Raw genomic sequence first — 23,206 nt, forward strand, 5'->3', positions numbered from 1 at the left:
CCAATCCATACATGAGACACGTACACAAAAAGCACAGGTGAAGAGAGCTGAGGGTGAAACGGAGTGCGAAGCTACTTACAGTCTCAGGGCCCTTGGTGCCCATGTAGAAGTGGACCATGATGGAGATGGCTTGCAAGGACAGCAGGAACTGACTCTGGAAGCACAGAAAACATCAAATACAATGAGCAAATAATAAACAAATCACATCGATGTTCGGGTAGGGCCGAAGGTTTTGGCATAAATGTGCCGTTTCCTCCCACACTGACAAAAACGGAGAAAGGGTGCATACTCCGAACAAAAAGAAGTCTCAAGGGACGACCAATATCTTTAAAAAGATGAGCGTGAGCGACGACCGAGAATTCGAAAAGCTTTCAACAGCGTTTACGTGGCTCCCCTCCTCTCACCCCCCCCCTCCCCCCCCTCTCACCCCCCTCTCACCCCCCCCCCTCCCTCCCTCCCTCCCCCCCCCTCACCTCCTCCTCTCCCATCTTGGCAAACTCGTAGAGGAAGGCGAAGTACTCCGTCAGGTGCTTGCTGTGGGGCTTCACGCCGTGCTCCATGATGGACAGCAGCGTCTTGACGAAGCGCGTCACACACGAGCGGCTGCCGATGTCCTCCACCGGCCCATCCATGTCGTCCGAGCTGAGGGGGCAAACAGGAAGAGGAAGTGACGTCAGTAAAACCCCGGAGCGTCGGGAAGAGAGCACTTCCTGGTATCAACCAGGAGACACACAACAATGCACACACACCGCAGTTGTTGTGGTTGGATTTTTTGACGTAATAATTTTCCAAATGTTTTTGTATGTTGTTGCGTCACATAACTTTCCAAGTCCCCACAACGCTAGGGCCAGGTGACGCGTGCGCTTTCCACTCTCAGCCAGCTGATGACACAGACGCAACAACGTCCGTCGCGCTGCAACGCCTCTAGTGGCACTTTGGTCACATTAAAATTTAACAACGCTCTAAATCGACTATCTGCATATGACCAAGCATATTCACACATCACGTCTTCTGCACCCCCACCAAAAGTCCCTGTCACATAACGCAGCTTCAACTGTCGTACAGCCGCGATGCGACTAGGAGAGGTACAGAGGAGACACTGGGAGGGGACAACCAGAGGGGCCTCCCAGTGAGGGAAGCAGGGGTCTGTGTGGGTCGTACCCGTCCTCCATGCCAGGCTGCAGGTAGAGGTGAGCGTGCACGGGCCTCAGCCTCTGGATCACGTGGATGCACAGCCTCTGGAACATCTGAGGGGACAGAAATAGATGGGTGTTCTTTGTTGTCCACAAGGGAAATGTGTTTTGTTCAGATCCGTACAGTAAAAACAATGGATAGATAAAAAAATGGACACCCAAACAAAACAAAGGTACGAAGGAAAGGAAGGAGAGGGAGAACTAGGGAGCGGGTGATTGGGTGGGAGGAGCGAGCGAAAGGGGCCGGCGCTCACCTGTCGGACAATCTGATTGGGGCACTTGATGAGGATCTGCATGGGCCACCAGTTGTCATCAGCCATGCGGTCCAGAAACCACTGGAATGCATTGAAAAAAAATATATATATACTATAAATGTAATAACATATCATTGTATTCATAACGGTAAAAAATATAGATATTGTACATTTATTTTAATACTTATAAATAATAATATAAATATTAGTGCTGTCAAACGATTAAAATATTTAATCGCGATTAATCGCATTAATGTCATAGTTAACTCGCGATTAATCGCAATTAATCGCACATTTTTATCTATTCTAAATGTCCCTTGATTTCTTTTTGTCCAGTTATTTTTTCTCATTTTAATGCTCTTATCAACATGGAAAAGTGGATCGGATTGCTTGGTGCAAATGTAAAAAAAAAAATTGAAAACAACATTGCAATCGCCTGGCTTTGACGAGGGGGCGGAGATTTTGTATCAGCTGTGTGCTTGCCGTCAAGTGGTATTTCAGACTGGACGTGCTGTGATGATAGCTCAGTTCACAACAACAAAACACACAGCACTTTGGTCTTGTCAATGGAACCATTTGGCAACTTTTTAAAAGTAAACTTTCCATTCAGAACTTATTGGCATCCATTTCGGCGTCTCGCACTCGCCATCCACTCAAAACGTAACGTTAGCCTACTCTTTAGCCGGCTCGCAAGCCCAAACAAGTGTGTGCGGCGTGCCTGTTATTTTTTTTCCGGTCTAGCTAGATCCGGTGTGGTGTTGTAGTTTTTCTAACATCAGTAGTTGTTGAAACAGCATGTGAAAAAAACGTTTGCTAGGCCAAAAAGAACGTTAATCGCGCGATTAAAAAATTGCCGTTAAAATGGGTTTGCGTTAACGCCGTTAATAACGCGTTAAACTGACAGCACTAATAAATCTACAATAATGTTAAAATTATATATTTTTTATTATTATCATTTTTGCTAATGAGCTATTAGCCTCAAACGCCTCCACCTGTGATGGGAGGATTGAGAGGAGGTGCTTATATCTTCCTAGAGAGATGGCCTCACCTCACAGGCTGCCTGGCTGTTGTTAAACTGCTTGGTCAGCAACTCGATCCACTGCAACATGGTGGGCTGCAGACACAACAACCAATCACATTTCAGTACAGACGCCTGGCTGGACCAATCACATCGACAGCGGACTGCGATGCACCTTTCAAACTAATCCTGAGCAAAATCGGTTTGAATGAATAGGATTGACTGATACAGTACAGTCATTTCTCACATATCTGTTGATATCGTGTGACATCCTAAAAATGGATCTCACCTTTTCCTTGGAGTGAATGAAGGTCTCCAGAACAAACGAAGTGCTCAGCTGCAATTTACAAAGAATACGCATCTCTTTACATTTAAGGAAAAAGTATTATGGGTTATAAGGTTAAGTAAAAAATAAATTACAAAAATATTCGATAAATCAACGTCGGTTAGGCATGCAGCCCGATCGACGAGACAAAGTTGACAATGAACATAACGGTCTGGACGCGGTCGCTCACGGCTCACCTTGGCGGTCATGAGGGAGATGGCTTTGGGGTCTGGTAAAGTGCTGGGGATGCTGCTGCAGAGCTGCCACATGAAGCTGAGAGAGAGAGAGAGAGAGAGAGAGAGAGAGAGAGAGAGAGAGAGAGAGAGAGAGAGAGAGAGAGAGAGAGAGAGAGAGAGAGAGAGGAGAGGAGAGAGAGAGAGGGAGAGAGAGGAGACGTCAGCTAGCCTACAACCAGCCGTGAGACATTTACATTTTACATTTAGCAATTTAGCATCGTTAGCGTCACAGTAACACCAGAAACGGTCGACGGACTGAGGCTAAGTAAAAACGTTTCGGACGCACTGACCCAAAATAGGTGTGTTCGAATATGTTCTTGTCCTGCAGGAACTGCATGTTGTCGTGCCAGATCCACTGGAAGAGAAAGAATATGCTCAGGACAGAAACGACAAGACGCTTCCAAGGGAACAAAATTAAAACCCCCACACCTGGGGGTGTCTGAGGCGTGTGGGTACCTCCAGCAGATCGGGAGACACGTCGAAGTTGAAGTCCTTCCCGTTCTCCTCCTCCAGCTCCACCCTCTTATAGAACAACATGTAGGCACTGTGGGTCTGGAGGGAGGAAGGGAGGGAACGAGGAGGGAGGGATAGAGTGAGGGATAGAGGGAATAGATGGCCGGACAGAGAGATAGGTAGAGAGAGAGAGATTGATAAATGGATGGAAGGAAGGGATGAAGGGATAGAAGAAAGATCATGAAGAAAGAAGTGATAAGACAACAATAAACATTATTTTTTCATTTCATTTTATTTTTTAAACAAATGTTACAGAAATTCACCGCCAAAAACCGACCCCCCCCCAGACTGACCTTCTCAAAGGAGAAATCCATGAACTTGTCCGTGACCGAATCGTACGTCTTGGTCTGCAGGAGGAAAGCGTTCATTCGTCAGAGCTCTCACACTTCTAAACAGCCTTCCGTGTGTGTGTGTGTGTGTGTGTGTGTGTGTGTGTGTAGCGACGACGTCTCCGGTCGTGTCTCACCGTCATCTCTCCACCGAAGCACTCCGACGCCAGCTGGGCGGAGTCGAAAGGCTTCACCTCCGCGTCGTTGAACAAGTACCTGTGAACAGACCCCGTCAGTGTAGCCGACCGACATGTGACCAAAATGAGCGTTGCATAGACCAGAATTAAATAGAGCTGCAAATAGCAATTTAATAGAGACCTAATTTACCATGATCACTGATTGATACACTCTAGCTTCTGACTGCTTTTGGCTTGTGTTTGACATGCAATGTCTCCTCTTCTTAAACTATATAGATATCAGTGGGTGTGATTTTGTGGAGTGTTTGGGGACAGATCTTTCTTGAAGGATTTAATTTGTTATTTTTATTGATGTGTATCGTAAATATCTCAGGTAGCCTTCAAGCTTGGCGGTCAGCCGAACACGTATGAATAAAGTTGGTCGGAATTCAACCTGCCCTCCTGGCTCACCACTTGTTGTTCTTGTAGGCGTGGGGGTTGACGATGTCCCGGATGAAGCTGTAGTAATGGCCGCCGTCGGCCGTGCCCGTGTGGACCGTCACGCCGATGAGGTCATACTCGTAGCTCTCCGCCACCTTGCTCTCGCCCTCCTCCCGGAAACCTGACGGACACAGGGGATTTTGTTGGTTAAAGCCATCCAATCGCAGGACTGCTCGGGACAATTACTCGCCGATTCAACCAATTCAGGAGGAGAAAACCCCCCCGCATGAGACGCGTTCCTCCGGGTACAAAAAGAGGAAACTGAGCCAGAATCGACGGCGCTAGGCGCAACCTAGCACCATCTCGGAACCCTCGTGCCGCAACAGGAAGTGTGCCTTACCCTCCTTCCTGTCGCCCTTGCCCATGAGGAAGTCCTCGGTGTAGGGGGTCATGTCCAGGCGCAGCGGGAAGGAGAAGTGCGTGTTGACCTTCTCCTTCATCATGGTCACCATGTTGAAGGTGTAGCGCATGGTGTTGAAGCTCAGGATGCGCGGAAGCTTCTTGAAGCACGCCCTGAGGAGGAGGAGGGAGAGAGGAGAAAGAGAGAAAAGGAGGACGTGGAGGGGAGGAGCAAGAGAGACAGGAGAGAGAAAAGGAGGAGGGGAGAGGTGGAGAGACAGGACAGAAAGGGATAGAAAAGAAAACGATCGAATAAAGATAATTTAGTAGATATAAAAGTGAGAAAAAAAACCCTGCCATCTTGTCGTTTAATAGTCCTATAAAACACGTTTAAATGAACTCAACTGCACATCGATTTTAATCCCATTTGGGGCACACTTGACCCTGCAAACATGCAAATCCATCAACCCTTAAACGAGAGGAGTGCGTGGGCAACGCTCACCTCTTCTCTGCTCGGACCTTCTTCCCACACTGGGAGCAGGTGTACATGTTGTCCCCCTCCAGGGTGTCCTTGATGGTCACCTCATCCAGGGACTCCTGAGGAGAGGAACACAAAGCCATAGTGTGGGTCCTGAGGTCATTTTTGTTTACAGTAGAAGAAACCAATCCTACTGATTTAAAGGTGCTCTATAGGAAAGTTTTGTGTGATGTTCTTGACCGATGTACACATAATTGTCTTGTTCATCCTGTGTTTCGAGGTTTTCCTAGCCTGGCATCGTCTTAAACCTGTCCCTTATCAGATAAACTGCTGCGATTGGCCCAACCAGATTCTAGCTGGAGGGAAATCTGTTTTAATGGTCGAGTGGCTAGATGTGTCTGGTTCGTAGGCTCACTGAGTTCACCCCAAAAAAGTAAAAAACTCAATAAATCTGTGTCATAATTGCTTGCGTACATAGCCAATGGAATCAATCTGCAGGGGACCCTATCAGCTCACAAGCCCCCTTTTCCTCTGTTTAAAAAGGGGCCATAGATGCATGTCACAGTGCAGGGGAGCGGGCCAGAGGGCTGGGGGAGGGGGGTGTTGTGAGGGCTGGCGGAGGTGTTGTGGTGCCACTCACGTAGATGTTCTTCATGTCAGCCACCTGGCACCTGACGGTGTAGAACTCCTCAGCTGTCTGGCTGACGTGGTCACAGTCCTGCGGAAGGACAACAACACAGGAGTCAGGGGGGGGGACACAAGGCGTAGACAGGGGAACATAGACATGGGAACACACAGCACAGAACATAAGACAGGAGAACACGGAACATAAGACATGGGAACAAACATGGGAAAAGGTCAACAGAGACAGAAGGTTTCGTACCAGGGAGACCACATTGTTGGTGATGACCCCCCCGAACAGTGTCTTCACTGTGTTTTTCTGAGAAAGACAAAAAAACAATACCGTTAATTAATTAGACAGCCTTATTAAACCTTCCAAGAAAATACTATCACATGACAACCGAGTAGAGACATTTGAAGAAATATTGCTGTTCAATGAGACAGTGTGTGTGTGTGTGTGTGTTGTGGTCCAGTCAGGGGGGTCGAGAGTCAGGTGTACCAGATCATGGGACATCTCCTCGATCTTGGTGATGAGGTCGGTGAAGAACTCGGTCATGTCCTTCTGCTCGCCCGTGTTGAGGGGCTGCTTGTCCATGGTGTAAGTCTTGCAGAAGGGGCGCGGGTTGTACGCCTTCCTCTCACTCTCCTGGGGGGAAGGGGGGGGGGGGAAGAGGACAAAGGGGATGAGCAGCAGCAGTGAGTGGAGGATGGATATGGGGCCTGCTATAATCTTCAGCAATGTGGAAGATGGTACGTTGGCTCCCACCGCAAAGGAAGTGTGTGTGTGTGTGTGTACCATCAGATAGGTGAACATTTTCTGGAGCTCCAGTAGAGTGGTCTTGTGCTTGATCTCTTCTGCGTACTGAAATAAAATTTAAAAAATGATTTACTAATGGAAATAATTATTGCTCAAATCGGGTCCCAGCAAACAATTAATAACAAAAGCAAGACAAAAAAAAAACACAAAAAAAAACAAGAAAACATATTTTACTAGGACGTTTTTTGTTCCAAAGTCAAATGACAAATCACAGAGGATTTGTTATCGTAATAAGATGTATATATGAAGGTGAATCTCTCTTGCGGCGGGCGGTGGCGCGGTGGACTGACCTTGGCGGTGAACACGGCCTGCCTGGCCTCAGGGATCATGTAGAGCTGCTGGATGGTGGAGGCCAGGTAGCAGGTGGCCCCCAGGTTGGTGAGGCCCACGAAGCGACACTCGGCCCGCACGTCGTCGTGGGGCCAGTAGTCCCACTTGTAGGGGGCGTGGGAGGCTGGACGCACACATGTACACGAAACTGCAGTTAACATGCGTTCTAATGCAGATCAGGAAATACACTGTGGCCTTGTCTCCTTCCAACGCTCACCCATCTTTATCCTTTATCCTACCCAAGTCAGACACCTCTCAGATTCTACCCCCCCGCATCAACCCTCCCTTCCCCCCCAGCCCCTCCCTCACAGATAATACCCCCAGAACCCAGCCTTCCCCCTTACCCCCCCTCCCTCACAAATAATACCCTTCCAGAACCCCACCTTCCCCCCCTCCAAGATTCCACCCCCCCCTAACCCTAACCCCCAAACCCCCAACAACCCCATCCCCCCCCCCCCCCCTCCTCACCCTGCATGTGCTGGGACATGACCCAGTTGTGCAGCAGCCGGTAGTTCTCCACCGAGCCCTTCACCGTCTCCACCAGCAGGTCGTAGGCGGCGGCGCGCGCCGCGTGGGACTTGGCCTTGGGCTGCGAGCGGTCGGCCAGGCTGGGCAGCAGGAAGAGCAGGTCATGCACGTCGCGCAGGAACTCCTGGCCCTCGCGCGAGAACTTGAACGGCGGCTTGTGGCGCAGCACGCTGGTGGCCAGCCGCAGCAGGCCCGTCAGCCCGTCGTCCTCCACCGCCCCGTCCTGCTGGTCCAGGATCTCACGGCTGGTGGTGGGGGAGGGGGGCAGAGATGGAGTTAGGGGAGGGGATGTTTGGTGAGGGGAGGTGAAATTTGGGGTGGGGAGGGTGGAGTTTGGGCAGGAAAGGTGGAGTTTGGGGAGAGGAAAAGGGACACTATTCAAAAACCCTAACACGCAAAGTCTTTGGATAGAACGAGTCAGTCTGGAAAAAAACGGACCCGTAACTAACTGGAGGAAAAAAGCAGCAGAATAAGTCAATCAGAGACGGCCAGTCTCTGTTCTGCTTCGCCAACTCACCTCCGGATGCAGTCGGCCAGGTGTCTCGCCAGGGCATCCAGGTCCAACAAGGTAGTCTGCAACGAGTCGGCACAACAGCTGTTAGACAGAGGCTAGCCTACTCTGAGTCCTACCCTGCCTTGGTACTGGTGGGCGGTGTGTTAGCAGGATCCCCAGCATCCCCCTACCTGGCTGGCGTCTTTGACGTGGATGTTGTCGATGAGCTTGCACAGCAGCCAGAAGTACTCCTTACAGCCCGTCCTCAACAGGGGCTCCTCCTCGTAGTCCTCCACCTGCAGGACACACACACACACCGTCATGTATGGAACGGCACTGGGCTTTTCTCAAGAAACGTTGGCAGGGTGCAAGTGTGTGGACCGTGTGTGGAAGTTAAAATGAACAGAACGAACGTTTGTGGGTTTGTGTGTGTGTCTACAGAATGCACACATGTGCATTTACAGGTGTTTGAGTGTTCTCGTTGTTAAAACTACCCTTGTGAGGACTAGAAATACCCACAAGGAAATACCGTGTAGGGACATTTTCTTGGGCCCCACAACTATGCTTTGTGCCATTTCTGTTTGTTTTTATTTTGTAGGGGGGTTAGGGTTAGAATTACAGGGTTAGAATAACATTAAGGGATAGGGGTGAGGGATACCATAATTTTAGGAGTGAATTATTGGTCCTCACTAGGATAGTAAAACAAACCAGTGTGTGTGTGTCAGTACCCACCCGGAGCGGTTTGAGGGCCTGGGCATCGGGCAGGAACTTGAGCAGCGTGGAGGAAGCCAGCAGCAGGAAGGACCTGTTGATGGACTCCCCTCCCTCCAGGCCTGACAGGGACAGCTTGTAGAGGCCATTACACGCCTCGTGTCTCACCGCCGTCTGGGGGAGGAAACATTTGTTCTAGGTCAACACTCCAGTGGTCTGGTTAGGAGACGCCCAAATCCGGTACGCCTCCCCTCCCCGGACCTCCTCTCCTGCCCTCCCTCCATCGGACCTCATCCCCTCCACTCTTCCTCCTTTCCCCCGGACATCCTCTCTTCCCTCCCTGGACCTTCTCCCATCCCTTCCTCTCCTCCACGCCTCCCTCCCTCCTCTCCCCCCTCAGCCCGTGCTCCCTCACCTCTGGAACCAGCAGCGTGAGCTTCTTGAGCCAGTCGTGGAGGTGCTCGCTGTCGGCCAGGCTGGACTTCACCATGGAGCAGCAGTGGGCCCAGCTCACCAGCAGCCACATGGAGTAGTGGGTCACTGAGGGGAGACGGTTACGGCTACGGTGTTTAGAGATGGTAAAGGGGGGCATCCAATATATGACACAGGCTTAGGACACGAGGGCGAGTCTGCTCAAGAGCAACACACGGCCGCAAGTTACAAGCCATCTGTGCCTAACGGGTGCATTTGTTATCGTTCACGATGCACTATAGTTTGTTAGTATCAAAAAGACCCAATTAAAAATCAGGCCAAAGTGCATAAAAAAAAATGAAATGCAAGTTTTTGAGTGTGATGTTCCACTGTCTAGAAAATAGATTTAGTCTAAGTTTCTACAACTTATGGTCATTTCTTTCGGGAGCCTGTCTCACCTTCGTGACGGGACCTGTGGTCCGACTGAGCCTTCAGAACCCTGCGGAGAAACCAGGAAGTCAGCGTTACTCTGAGGGGGGGGGGACAACTCTACGTTTTCGACACGACCTGGATGACGCTCGCTTCCTCACCTGTGGGCGAGGTTGTCATAGGTGTAGGCCACGTTGATCAACCGCTGGATGAGGTTGGTGCCTTGGACGAGGCCGAGAAAGACCTACACGATAAAAGCCGTAAAAAAAAAATAGAAAAAAAAGAGGAATAAAAGACAATGAATCATGAGAAGTTAAATACATTTCAAAGAAATCATAAATTAAAATCAACAAAATCCCTGAAACCAGGTGGTGAGAGACGTCACCTCGGTCAGGCGGGGGATGTGCAGCCCTTTGCCGTGGTCCCCGGCTGCCTTGCGGGCCTTGCCCGCCCAGGCCCGCTTGCGCTGGCTGTCGGTGAGGCCCGACCAGGAGAAGACGTCGTGATAGGCCAGGTCCAGGTCGGCGGGGTCCACCGCAAACTGGCAGATGAGCTTGAGCAGACATGCCAGGCAGTCCAGCAACCACTAGGGGGCAGGAGAGGAGACCGGATTTCATTAGGGAAGGGGTGTGTGTTTGTTTGTGTGTGTGTGACCCTGCTAGGAACCCTGAACCTGCTAGGAAAAAAAACCTTGCCTTGACAAATACATATACCACCAGTGTTTTGGTGAAATCTTGCCATTTCTGTTTATGAAGTCACTTCTCTCGCTTGAGTATATTAGAAGGATCGGGTGTCACAGTTTGGCGTTTCGTCATGGGAGTCTAGACTCACCACTGTCCAGGACTCTTGGTCCTTAGGCTCCAGGATGGCCGAGTTGAAAATCTCCAGCAGGAGCTGAAGCCCTCCAGAGGAGACAAACTAGAGAGCGAGAGCGAGAGAGAGCGCGAGAGAGAGCGCGAGAGAGAGAGACAGAGACAGAGAAATAGAACATAAACGATACAATAAGATATGATGTGTATGAGAGAAAGCACGGTGTTGCGATGTGTTGGTGTGGGGTCTGACGGTGGTCTCTTACCTTGCAGCTCCAGGAGTTCTTACTGTTCTCTATCTGGTCCTCGCTGGAGTCATCAGAGTCTGGGTACAGGTCACTGTAGCTTCCCTGGACACAGGGAGACACGCAAGGGGTTACTTTCAGGGTGTGTGTGTGTGAGGGTGAGTGTCCCCATTTGTAATCTCATCTCATGGATGCGAGTGTGTCTGTGACCCCCCACCGTGGACTCCCTGTGGATGCGTCTGTTGGGCTTGCCCAGAGCCTCGATGATCTCCAGGGCGTACAGCAGCTTGTGGGGGCTCTTGATCCTCAACAGGTCCTTCCAGCACAGACCCTCTCCACCCTGCACGCACACACACACACACACACACCATTCTTAGCATGAATATTTAATAATAAAATTGTGGGGGGTGGGGGGAGAGGAGGGAAGGATGAGAGGAGGGGGAGAGGAGGGAATGAGGGAGGGGAGAAGGAGGTGGAGGAAAGAAGGGGCTTGGTACTGACCGTGTCGTCTGAGATGTTCTGGAAGGCCTGCAGCATGTTGGGGCAGGTGGGCAGCAACATCAGCAGCTCCCACACGCGCCGCGACAGGTTCTCAGCGTGGAGGTGGAGCTCCTCACACCGCATGTTCTGTAGACGGGACACACACACGCACACACAAGTTAGTTTTTCTATCCTAGTGGGGCCTGACCATTCACTCATTCAAGTTTTTTTTCATGTTTCACGATACTTGTGAGGACAATTGGTCCCCACGAGGGTAGTTAATCAAGATCACACAACACACACACATCCACCACACCCAGGCAAACAGACATGCACGCAGGTAAGCCCAAACACGACAGCACACTGCTCAGTCCTTTTTTTGCGTATATGAAAGAACAGGTCTGATAAAATAGAACGCGGAATTAACCCAGTGATGAGTCGCTAAAGTAAAAAAAAACGATGGATTGAAATCTGTCGCAAACAAAACAGTCGACCAACAACCTACACACGGTGTGTGTGTGAGTGTAGAACTGAAAACAAAACAAAAAGGAGAGACCGTGAGTGAGTGTGTACACGAGACAGTGCGTGTCTGTCAGTCACAGACAGAGGAAGAGATAAAAGATAGTGTGTGTGTGTGTGTGTGTTAAAAGAGGCTTAGCTCACTGGCTAACCTCTCCCATCCTCCCTCTTGCCACAAAAGACTATAAAAAGCTCTGACTGCCGAACGAATCGTATCAGAAGACGCTGGAAACGTGGACATCTCAGAAGAAGAAAGAAGAAGAAACACAAACAAGTGCCTGCATCCAGAACAGCGATACGTCTGATACAAACGTCGTTCCAGGACGGTCTAAGAAGGACAGGCAGTCACTCGGCGGCCTGCTAATGTCTTATACATGAGGCACCTGGCAGGAGACGGGCTCATTCGTATTCGGGGAGAGATGAAAAGACGAAAAGATTTAGGAGCTGCTCTGACAGAGCTGAGCTCATCTCAGCTCCCCTAAAAAAAAAAAAAAAAAAAAATGTATGAAGAAAAAAAAAAATGAAAAAGGAGATGGAGGACCGAACGGATGATCTGAAGGACAAGTGCGCCAGTCTGTGCGGATGTTGAAAGCTTCTCTGCGGAGTTCAAAGCCGACAGTGAAGGCTGCTCGACAGGAGGCGAGCGCTACGCGACGGCTCTCTGATGTTTTTGTGCCTGGTTGATGTTAAAGAACCACACCTGCAACGCGCACACATACGTAAGGCCTACCAACTCCACACATGCACACACAAGCACACATACACAATCTTCAAACCCCCCCACCTCCCCAACAACACACACACACACTCCTCAAACCCCCGCACCTCCCAAACACCCCCTCTTTCCAACCCCCACACACACACACACTCTTCAAACCCCCTTCCCCCTCCAAACACAGCCCCTCAAACCCCCCCCCCCCTCCTACCTGTGGGTTGTCGGGCGCCCTCTGGGCGTTGGGGCCGGGGGGCTTGAAGCCGGCCAGCATCTCCAGCAGGTCGAACAGCGTGGTGAGGTGGGGCTCCTGCAGGAGGAGCAGCATGGGGATGTGCTCCTTCTGGGGAGGGGGCAGGCAGGAGGCCGGCAGCTGCACCCCCTCGCCCTTACGCTCCCGCCGCGGGGCGCCCAGCGAGACAAACACCATCTGGGGGGGTGGAGGGAGGCGAGGCGAGGGGGGGTTCATAGGTGAAGACGGGGGGTGAGAATGTGGTGGGGTTTCCCCAGATGAATTTTCAGAACGGCCTTGTGGTTTATTCGGTTTCATTTGGAAAATGGGCTTTTGGAAATGTCAAACATTTGTTACCATTTTAACAATTTTGTAACCTTCCTTCCGTGTAGCCATCATCTGAAATATTATTTTCTTAGAGAAACAGCAAGCGGTAAAGTTACTACTTTATAAAAAAACGATTTTGGTTCATAATCATTGCAAACCACAAATGTAAGTCGTTTCCCCCCCCCCCCATAAGTGTATACCACTGTGTGTTGCCGCGCTGTTCCGCTTATGAGCGGTTAAGGGTTCATTTGCGGTTCCTTAAGGGTCACTAGGAGCAGGGCTCACCTGCATGTCTTTGAAGCCCAACTCGTGCAGGGTCTTCTCATCGTAGTCGGTGGTCAACTCATGACCGGACGAGATCATTCGGACCGGCCCCATCAACCCACCTGAATGACACACACACACACACACACACCTCTTAATTAACTTGTAGACATACAGTAAAGGTCAAAGACGAAAAAAATTCAAGATGTGTGCAAGCATGACCGTATGAAATTATATTGCGCATCTACCTCTTAGTGTATGGGTGTATCTGTGTGTGTGTGTGTGTGTGTGTGCGCGTGTCTGACCTGGGAAGTCGGCCTGGCGGCTGTTCTGGCCAAACTCCTGCAGCTGGGCCTGCTGGTTCATCTGCTCCTTCTGCAGGTTCTCGTACCAGTGGGTGACCTCAGCCCGCAGGTCTGCCACCTGGTCACTGGGGTACATCTCGATGGTCATCTGAGGGAGAGCGGGAGGGGAAGGGGGGGGGGGTACAGTACACACACACACACACACAGAAATGGGTTAGGAGTAACCCAACCCATGGAACCGCACCCAGTATGTCCTCCTCTGGACCCGTGTGTCTACAGCGCTGTGTCGGGGGGGGGGGGGGGGCGTACCTTGTCGGGCAGGCCGGCCGGCTGACACACGATGCGCAGCGGCAGGGACTGCTTGTCACTCAGGGCCTTCAGGTGGCTGCTGATGCCCGTGCCCTCGATCTGCCACTGGCGCAGGTGGTAGGCAAACCTGCGTGGGTGTGGGTGTGGGTGGGGAGGGCATAGAGGGAATGGGTATTATTGGGGAAAGTGGGTGTTGAGGAGCTTGTTTGCATGTGTGGGAGTTGAAGATGAATTCAAGTGTGCATGTTTTCCATCAGGGTTGGCCCCCGACTTTTTACAGTGCGTGTGTGTGGGACGTGTGTTTGTACACAGGCCAAGTGGTGGGTAAACAATTCGTTGTCCCCTCTCTACTACGCTACATGTGTGTGTGTATATATGTGTGTGTATGTATTGTATGTGTGTGTGTGTGTGTGTACCTGCGTCGGAAGGCCTCCAGGTGGGTCTTGAGCATGAGCAGGCCTCTCTCTATGATGGTGAGGCTGGACTGGGGGTCCTTGTCCAGGCTGGACGAGGCCATCATCAGACTCTCCATACACTTACTGATGAACTCCTGCTCCTTCTCCAGCCCCGTCTTACCCGCTGGGGGAGAGAGACACAGAGAGAGAGACAGAGAGAGAGAGACAGAGACAAGTTGTGAACAAGCAGGTCTGAAAATGCTTTCGCGCGCACACAAACGTGAATACGCACAGACATTAAAACGCACACAGACAGACGTGAACACGCGCACGAATGGGAACAACACACCCGCACTCACACAGAGAAACCCGAACCAAAGAAGGAGCACCCACAGAAACACGCGCTTAAAAACACAGACATGCAGGTTAGCCGGTCACCATGGCAACAAATCCGGCTCTATAAATAACAGAACACTGTACAAGATACATACACACACACACACCACAGAGCAGGGGTCAGCATACACACACAGATCATACACACACAGTGGGTTGGACTGACCGTTGATGTAGTAGGAGTTGATGTACTGGATGGCGGCCCTGCTGATGTCAGCTGACTGGGCCCTGAGAGCTATGCCCCACAGCTGGTCCATCCCACACAGCTGCACAGAGAGAGAGAGAGAGACACACACACGGAGGGAGGGGGTCAGGGGTCAGAGGTGAAGGAGGGGTCAGGGGTCAAAAGGTGAGTGATGGGGGGGGGCAGCAAGGAGATGTAAGAGGAACCCATGTTAATTATTTTAGAAATAAATAAAACACCCCCCAAAAAAACATTGAGTTAACCAATGGTCTGCATGACTGTGTGTGTGGTGTGTGTGTGTGTGTGTGTACCTCGCAGTTGGAGCCGCTGTCGTAGGCGCTGGTGGCCAGGCGGGCCAGGTTACACAGGTGCTGGAACAGGTTGAGCCCCGTCATGCTGATGGTCTCCGGCTTCAGCTGGGGCATCTGGGAAGGACAGGGGAGCGTTTCAAACACACCCCATTTTCTACTTGTAGGAACACCAGGGCTGAAAGGTTGTTTATGTGCACTATTTTGAGCGTGTGTGTGTACACAACCTTCCTAGAAAGAGGTTTGAGAGTATTCGAGCATGCGTGTGTGAGCGTTGCCGTGCCCGGGTCATCCAGGATGTTGTGTGTGTGTGTGTCCCTACCTTCTCCAAGAAGAGGTGCTTGTAGGTCTCCATGCCCATGGCGTGCTGGTCCTTGCTGCGCACCTGGTTGAGGAACCAGTGGAGCGCGTCGTCATAACACTCCGAATCCTCCACCAGACAGTGCCACAGGATGTCCACCTGCTCCAGACTCAGCCCTGAGAGGAGCAGGGGGAAGGGGAGGAAAGGAGAAGGGGATCAGGAGGAGAGTGGGGGGGATCAGGGGAAGGAGAGGGAGGTTAGGGGGAGGAGGAGGAGGAAGAGGAGGTAGAGGAGGATGAAGAAAGAGAAACAAGAGAGGAGAAGAGAAGACAGTCATCAATCGCGTCAGGAGAACGCGTAGATAAACACTTAAAAACAGCATTATACATCTTCAAACGACGTGAACAGATCATTGCAGCATGTGAACTACATGTTGGGCACGGTCCGACACACTGCGGGGTGCCAGAGTGTCTGGCAGGGTGAGACGGAGGCGGCAGTGTGTGTTACATGGAGGATCTTGTCCTTTTGTGAGGAGGAGAATGGCAGACTGGGGGCCCCGCCCTCGCGGGCACCATTAGGGCTCTCTCTCCCTATCTCCCCATCTATCCATCTCTCTCTCACACACACACACACACTTTCTCAATACAGTGTATACACAGAGACATTGAGCTTTTCTCCCAAACTATTCAATACATACACAAGGACTCTTTCTCTCAAAATACACACACACACAGTTTTTCCATCCAAGAATACAGACACACATGCATGGTCATTCCCACACTCATTTATATACAATTACATGGATACACACAATGATTTCTCTTCGACATACGACCAGCACACACAGACGGACACACACGTCGGAAGCTCAATCGTCACCGTTGATGGTGTGTGTGACAGGTCGTGGATGGTGTGTGTGAGAGACCGTGGATGGTGTGTGAGAGACCGTGGATGGTGTGTGAGAGACCATGTGTGTGTGTGTGTGTGTGTGTGAAAGAGAGACGGTGTGAAGAGATGGCCCGGGCCGTCTGGGTGAGGGACAATGGGTCTTTCTGTCTCACCAGGGCTCCTCAGGTTCCACATGTAACCGCCATTTCCGCAGTCCTCTCTCTCTCTCACTGTGTGTGTGTGTGTGTGTGTAGTCGCTGCAGTGGTCCGGGAAGACCAGGGTGGAGAAGACTTCTGTGTGTGTGCACGCTCGTGTGTATGGTCGCTTACTGAAGTGGTCGGGGGAGCCCAGGGTGGAGAAGACACAGGTGAGGAACTGCAGGCGTACCTGGACCTCAGCACTGTGGCCGTACCTGAGAGGGGGAGGAGGGGGGTGACAATGCGTTTTAGACAGCCATTCGTTAGGGCAACATTTCCTGGTGGTAGTCGTCGTCACAGTAGGACACGCTATCATTTGAACCGTACCCGGATACAAAATGTCATCAACCTTTTTCAATGAGTTGGTTTTGAGATTTGAGACTGGGCCTCGATTACAATTTAACATTTGCATCTCACAGTTAAAACTGGCACGCATAGGTCATATTGATTGTGGGGAAAGGGAGAGATATCTAGGGAGAGAGTGAGGGGGGAAAAGAGAGTGTAAGAGACAGACACAAAGAGGAAGAAAGAGAGAGACAGAGGGATGTAGGACTAAGAGACAGAAAGAGAGACAGAGATAGAAATGATGACTTACAGGGCAAACTTGTGTCTCTGCTCCCTCACTTCCTGGATGTAGTGCAGCAGGTTGTCGAAGAACAGCTTCATCATGTGCAGCTCCTTCTCTGCCCACCTGGGGTGTGTGTGTGTGTGTGTGTGTGTGTGTGTGTGTGTGTGTGTGTGTGTGTGTGTGTGTGTGTGTGTGTGTGTGTGTGGGGGGGGGGGGGGGGGGCAGGATCAGAACACAGACATTACACCTCACACTACAATCTGGAAGAGGTAGGTGTTGTCTCAAAATTCATTCCATGAAAATGTATGGATTATTTTGGTATTTTATTTTGGTGGTGTTCAAGAATGAGGTGACCTGTGATTCAAAGGAAAAACATGATGTTTTACCGTGTGTTTTACTGTGTGTCTGAAAAAGGAGGTGGTTTACTAATAGTTCCCTTGATGACACTTCACATCTCTGTATCATTCTTCAGAACATCTAGATTCAGTAAAAAAGGCAGAAATGTGTTTGACGAGCGAAGACACCACACTTACATGGTGATCCAATGGGTGTCGTAACTGGAGCCGAACTGCTGAAAAGTGCCGAAAAGTTTTGGTAGGAGCCGCAGGGAGACGACCACGGACCTGAGCGTGAAGAGAAGAGAGGGATGAGGACATGGAGCAGGTGTCCTGCTGGCTGATGTCACCAGTATGTTCAAGCAGGTCAAACATGGATGAGAGAGAGAGCGAGAGAGAGAGAGCGAGCGAGAGCGTGAAAGAGCGAGAGAGAGAGAGCGAGCGACAAAGGAAGGTAGCACCACACACAGCAAATACTTCTAGATAAAGAAGGATAAATTAAAAGTGACATGCAGGCAGACACAAAAGCACAGTCCAACACACACACACACACAGACCTGTGGTGGGCCAGGTTATCCAGGCAGCCCTCGATGAAGCGCATGCGGATCTGGCGATCGGTGAACCAGCAGACCAGAGAGCACAGCAGCTTCTCAGCCTCGTTGATCAGGCCCTCCGACAGGTGGATCTGGAGAGGACGTGGTTACACACAGAGACAGAGAGACAGAGAGAGAGAGAGAGAGAGAAAGAGGAAATTCCAGCCACTGGTTGAAAAACTTTTTTTCCCGCTTTTTTGAAACTCAGTAGTACGTAACAATAGTGCTCATCATCAATGCTTCATCATTCACAAACAACCTAAACAACACAATATCCTCCTCAAGCTAGACTTGGTGGTGTCACTGTCTTTGGGCTCTCAATTAACCAATCAAGTGTGCAGTTGTACCTGTACACCTGTTGTACAGGTACAAATTAAGTTAAAAAATCTACATAAAGAAAATTACTAAATAAACTGCCGACAACACGTCCCGACAACACAGTTGAAGAACGGTTGAAGCCAAGAGGATAAATAAAGTAAGATAGATGATAATGAAATAAATGAATGCCTCCTGGTCGGGGCTCCGTTCTTACCGCGTCCTCGTCCTGAACCAGGTCCCACAGCAGGGTGTTGCCCTTCTTACACACGTTGTCCAGGTTGATGTCGGTGACGGCGTGGCCGCCGGTGTACTGGTGCTTGTGCACGGCCGGCCCTGCAGGGGGGGGGGGGGGAGCCAGAGAGAGGAGGTGAGGATGAGGAAGGGGGAGGTGAGTTTGTTTGTTTGTATATGAATGACTTAGTGAGAGTGTGTGTATGTGGGCACGAGTGAGTGAGTGAGTGAGTGAGTGTGTGTGTGCGCGCGCGCGAGTTTGCAGCGGGCGGCGCGGACCTTGCACCAGGTGCTGGTGGTAGATGGAGGCCAGGTTGGGCAGGTGCTGCTGCAGATGGGAGCTGAGCTCGGCGTGGGAGTTGATCTGCACCAGCTCCTCCTCCTCGCAGCCTGACTCCTCCCCCTCGAAGTCGGCCATGTTCTTCTCCGACTTGGCGCTCACCTGCGAGCTGCTGCAGCTCACGTCGTCAGCACTCAGCATGTCCTCCACCAGGTGTCTGGGGGGGGGGGCAGGTTAGGCACCACGATCAGCAATCACAACTGGTTTATTATATTATTGATTATTACATATCATTAAATCATATACAATTTCTTTAAAAAAAATTGCTGCTCGAGTGTTCATGTTGAATTGCGCTAAACTGGCACAATATAGTAAAACATTCTCATTTCAAACGAGAACCGTGTTTCCACAAGTTTAAAGAGAAATTGTATAAATGAGAGCCGAATGACACTAGACTGATGAGTGGCTTTCTCATTAGGATGGATGATTTGATGGATAAATATATAGATGGATGCATGGATAGATGGATTCATGCATGCATGGACGCATGGCTAGATAAATGAATGCATGGATAGATGGATGGATGCCTGCATGCATGGATAGATGGCTGCATGCATGGATAGATGGCTGCATGGATAGATGGATGCATGCATGGCTAGATAAATGGATGCATGCATGGACGCATGGCTAGATAAATGGATGCATGGATAGATGCATGGACCCATGCATGCATGGATAGATGCATGGACCCATGCATGCATGCATGGATAGATGCATGGACCCGTGCATGCATGCATGCATGCATGGATAGATGGATGCATGCATATGGATAGATTAATAAAAAGATGGATGCATGTATATATGGATGCATGGATGTATGCATGCATGGATAGATAGATGGATGCATGCATATGGATAGATGGATGGATGAATGAAAAGATGGATGCATGAAAATATGGATGCATGAAAATATGAAATGCATGCATATATGGATGCATGGATGGATGCATGGATAGATAGATGGATGCATAGACGGATGGATAAACAGAGACAGAGGCCTAAGAGGTGGATACCTACCCTTCATGGTGGTGGTGGTGGTGATGGTGGTGGGGCCCGATGAAGCGTCTGCAGTTGAACAGCTCGCTGCCCATGGCGTCCCCCAGGAAGTCCCCCGGGCGGGGCAGGCAGGGCGGCTCCTGTGGCCCCTGGACCATGGGTGAGGGCCCCATGTCGGCCCCCCCCTGCGGGCCCGGCCCCGGCCCCTGCTGCTCGCCCCTCTCCGCCCCCGAGGACGAGCACGCCTCCAGCATCCTCATGCGGCCCTCCAGCGAGGCCGAGGCGGCGTTGACCATGGCGGCCGTGGCCTCCGGGGAGAAGGGGAGGCCCTTGGGTTTGGGGCCTCCACCACCGCCTCCCCCCGGCCGCTCACCGTGACCCTGCCCCTCCCCCAGCGCCTCGCCGGCTTTCCGCTTCCGCACCTCCGGGGGGTCCCGCACCTCCTTCTGGGCGCTCCCCTCCTGCGCTGCACTCGCCGCAGCCGCCTGGCCCTCGTCCTCCTCCTCCTCTTCGTCGTCATCCTCCTCGTCGTCGTCGTCCTCTTCCTCGTCCTCCTCCTCATCGTCCTCCTCTTCCTCCTCCTCCTCCTCTTCCTTCAGGGGCTCGCTGTCGGCCATGTCGTCCGAGTGCATCTCACTGGCGGGGCTGCCCGGCGATTGGCTGGCGCGGCTAGAGGCCGCCTCGTTGCTGGAGGCCTGGCTGCTGCTGCCCTCCTCCACGCTGTTGGCCGTCTCGTCTGAGCTGCCCTGCATCGACTCCTGGGGGGCAGGGAGAGAGAGAGAGGAGAGAGTACGAGGAGAGAAACGGAGGAAGAGTGAGAGAGAAGAGAGAGGGTGAGAGAGAGACAGAAAGAGTGGGAGAGAGATAGACACAAGTTGCTGTTTACACAAGCCAAGGTGGCAACTGGGTTGGCGTTAGGGCTGGGCGATATATAAAAAATATATATATATATCTCAATATTGTCAAGTTTTACGATATATGTCGATATGTTTGCATTTATATAAAAAAACATGATTTTTCTTTTGCTCCCATTAGAAAACAACAAAAACTATTTAGATAGAACAGCTATTGTTACAAAGTACAAAATGTGTAGTGCAAATTTAAGCAGTTGCCATAACATGGTACTTGCAACTTGACAAAATGGACCTCACATGGAACATTTCATGCAGAGGTCCTTATGTGACAGGACAAAGAGAGCAAAAGAGTGCCTGTGCAATTTTCAGTTTGTGCACATGCTTTTTGTGACCATTTGCACAAACGGTGTCTGTGTGTGAACACAGAGGAGCCAGACGGTGATCTTAAAACACAAGCAACACAAGGATCAGCAACAAAAAAAACTTTTAAAAAACGTGATATCGTAAAATATTCGATATTTTCCCATTTTACATTGTCGTCAAAATTATTGCGATATTATCGCTAATATATCGCCCATCCCTAGTTGGCATCCACCTATGTTGTCTAGAAAAGACAAGAGAAAGAGAGGAGAGAGAAAGTTGGTTCTACCTCAGTGTCGGACAACCGCTGCTGACCGCGCTTGCCTCCGCCCATCATCTGCTCGTCCATGTCCATGTCACTGGCGCCGCTGTGGTGCGTGTCGCTGTTGTCACTACTGTCAGGGCTGGCCGCCGGGGAGCCTGGGTAAAAAGGAAGGCCAGGGGGGAAAAATTTGAAAATAAAATTTTAACCATGAACAGAAATAAAAATGAGAGAATACTTTTATTTTTTTATAATTATAATAACAAAAATAATATCTATATTTTTTATGATTTAATATTAAAAAAATACATTATATATTTAAAAACATCCTTGTAATAAGTTGGGAGTTCATCTTGGAACAATGACAACAGGGGTAGAGTCTCACCTTTCTTGTTGCCCATGGGAATGTTGGTGTTGAGCAGCGAGGCGAAGGAGCTCTGCTTGGAGAGCTGGGCCTTGGCTGCCAGCGCGTTGTTCCACAGCGCTTTGATCAGCATGGAGGCCAGATACAGCGTCTGTGTGTGTCGACGTGGAAGACAAAGAGGAGCTCTGTTAGACAAGTCTTCTAAAAGGCGCTGGAGGACCGGAAAGTGGTTTTGCCGTCTTTCACCTTAAGGCCTTTGAAGCGAAACCATAATAAGATGCATGAAGCAATAACGGCTCATTTTCCCCCGACAGAGACATGCTGAGGTTCCTGTACCCACAATGTGTGTGTGGGCGGGTGTGTGTGTGTATATACGTTCATTTGTGGGTATGTGACTGCGTAAGACTGTATGACAGTGAGAATCCTTGCTTGTGCATGTCTGTGTGTATATGTGTATGTATGTGTGTGTATGAGTGTGTGTGTCTGTATGTGTGCGTGCATGTGTCTGTATGTATGTGTGCGTACCCGTGCGTGTATAGGCGTGCATGTGTGTGTGTGTGTGCAGGCGTGTGTGTGTGTACCTGCTCGGTGTGGGCGCTGGGGTGCAGGCCAGACACCAGGTTGAGGACGTGTCTCAGAGGCACTGGGTCCAGGTTCTTGATCAGGGAGGGGAACAGGTCGTGGATGTACCTGCTGCAATGCTTCAGCTGCGGAAGTCAGAACACACACACGCTGTTCAATACCAACATCATTAATCAAAGGACGCATGGTTCGGCTGATTAAAAAGAGGAGACAGAGAGAGTGAGAGAGGAGACAGACAGGAGTACTTGTCCTGGGGGTCGTTATGAACACATCCGCATGAGACTCACTGTATGACGTGAGAGGGCTGGATGTGCGTCTGGTGGTTGGTGCATGTTTGGTGGTGTGTGTGTGTGATAGGTGGTGTGTGTTTGTATGTGCTGTCTTACCTGAGCCGCAGCCCAGATGCAGTCCACGTGCTGGGTACTAAGCCTGCCCTCCGCTGCCAGGAAGTTGAGGATGACTTGGCACTGTTTGATGATCTGAGGGGGGGCAGACACGACCCGCTCGTTAGCGCCCGGTCACTACCGCCACTCGCATCCCAACTGCCTCATTACTACAGGTTTATTTTCTTCTTCATCTCTTTTTTTTTTTTTTTCAAAATGTTGTTTTCCTTTCTCATTTACATAATTTGGATATTCTTTCACATCCCGTCGGTGGAAAGAACCCAAAACAGAGACTCAAGTTTGGTAAACGCGTCGACGTAACCTGGACTCACCTCGATATGCAAGTTTGGTCCGAAGATGTGCTCCACCACGTTGTTGTTGATCAGCCAGTCGGCTAGCTCCTTCGCCATCGACCTACAGGAGGGGAGAATGGGATTAGCATTTCAGCGGCGGTAGCGATTTAGCGGCATTAGCGTTTTAACGGCGTTGGCGTTTGACGAGCGGCT

General features: G+C 50.6%; 1 protein-coding gene and 1 non-coding gene across 3 annotated transcripts in view; both read right to left on the reverse strand.

Annotated features, from left to right (window-relative positions):
• usp34 (ubiquitin specific peptidase 34) overlaps nt 1-23,206 on the reverse strand; it is a 45,716-nt gene that overhangs the window by 12,518 nt on the left and 9,992 nt on the right. For both annotated transcript variants that reach the window (XM_062448637.1, XM_062448636.1), the window contains exons 9-59: nt 23,033-23,114; nt 22,704-22,796; nt 22,317-22,442; nt 21,757-21,886; nt 21,399-21,529; nt 19,917-20,653; nt 18,839-19,056; nt 18,543-18,661; nt 17,975-18,102; nt 17,616-17,705; nt 17,110-17,205; nt 16,647-16,729; nt 15,450-15,604; nt 15,131-15,244; nt 14,802-14,901; nt 14,261-14,423; nt 13,845-13,971; nt 13,536-13,683; nt 13,252-13,352; nt 12,622-12,837; nt 11,198-11,323; nt 10,914-11,036; nt 10,718-10,801; nt 10,474-10,560; nt 10,028-10,228; nt 9,804-9,886; nt 9,672-9,712; nt 9,218-9,342; nt 8,824-8,976; nt 8,283-8,387; nt 8,116-8,171; nt 7,539-7,843; nt 7,031-7,194; nt 6,720-6,785; nt 6,423-6,569; nt 6,186-6,242; nt 5,943-6,020; nt 5,327-5,421; nt 4,826-4,998; nt 4,456-4,606; nt 4,006-4,084; nt 3,833-3,886; nt 3,483-3,578; nt 3,317-3,381; nt 2,988-3,063; nt 2,755-2,802; nt 2,496-2,561; nt 1,448-1,528; nt 1,162-1,247; nt 474-642; nt 80-154 (exon numbers count right to left, since the gene is read on the reverse strand). In XM_062448637.1, the coding sequence (XP_062304621.1) occupies nt 80-154; nt 474-642; nt 1,162-1,247; nt 1,448-1,528; nt 2,496-2,561; nt 2,755-2,802; nt 2,988-3,063; nt 3,317-3,381; nt 3,483-3,578; nt 3,833-3,886; nt 4,006-4,084; nt 4,456-4,606; nt 4,826-4,998; nt 5,327-5,421; nt 5,943-6,020; nt 6,186-6,242; nt 6,423-6,569; nt 6,720-6,785; nt 7,031-7,194; nt 7,539-7,843; nt 8,116-8,171; nt 8,283-8,387; nt 8,824-8,976; nt 9,218-9,342; nt 9,672-9,712; nt 9,804-9,886; nt 10,028-10,228; nt 10,474-10,560; nt 10,718-10,801; nt 10,914-11,036; nt 11,198-11,323; nt 12,622-12,837; nt 13,252-13,352; nt 13,536-13,683; nt 13,845-13,971; nt 14,261-14,423; nt 14,802-14,901; nt 15,131-15,244; nt 15,450-15,604; nt 16,647-16,729; nt 17,110-17,205; nt 17,616-17,705; nt 17,975-18,102; nt 18,543-18,661; nt 18,839-19,056; nt 19,917-20,653; nt 21,399-21,529; nt 21,757-21,886; nt 22,317-22,442; nt 22,704-22,796; nt 23,033-23,114 (6,472 nt within the window). The remainder of the gene's footprint in view (nt 1-79; nt 155-473; nt 643-1,161; nt 1,248-1,447; nt 1,529-2,495; nt 2,562-2,754; nt 2,803-2,987; nt 3,064-3,316; nt 3,382-3,482; nt 3,579-3,832; nt 3,887-4,005; nt 4,085-4,455; nt 4,607-4,825; nt 4,999-5,326; nt 5,422-5,942; nt 6,021-6,185; nt 6,243-6,422; nt 6,570-6,719; nt 6,786-7,030; nt 7,195-7,538; nt 7,844-8,115; nt 8,172-8,282; nt 8,388-8,823; nt 8,977-9,217; nt 9,343-9,671; nt 9,713-9,803; nt 9,887-10,027; nt 10,229-10,473; nt 10,561-10,717; nt 10,802-10,913; nt 11,037-11,197; nt 11,324-12,621; nt 12,838-13,251; nt 13,353-13,535; nt 13,684-13,844; nt 13,972-14,260; nt 14,424-14,801; nt 14,902-15,130; nt 15,245-15,449; nt 15,605-16,646; nt 16,730-17,109; nt 17,206-17,615; nt 17,706-17,974; nt 18,103-18,542; nt 18,662-18,838; nt 19,057-19,916; nt 20,654-21,398; nt 21,530-21,756; nt 21,887-22,316; nt 22,443-22,703; nt 22,797-23,032; nt 23,115-23,206) is intronic.
• Nucleotides 805-935, reverse strand: LOC134009238 (small nucleolar RNA SNORA17). Its single transcript, XR_009928230.1, has one exon. It is a non-coding gene; the product is annotated as a small nucleolar RNA SNORA17 (small nucleolar RNA).

This window comes from Osmerus eperlanus, chromosome 22 (assembly GCF_963692335.1).
Source record: "Osmerus eperlanus chromosome 22, fOsmEpe2.1, whole genome shotgun sequence".
Classification (NCBI taxonomy): Eukaryota; Metazoa; Chordata; class Actinopteri; order Osmeriformes; family Osmeridae; genus Osmerus; species Osmerus eperlanus.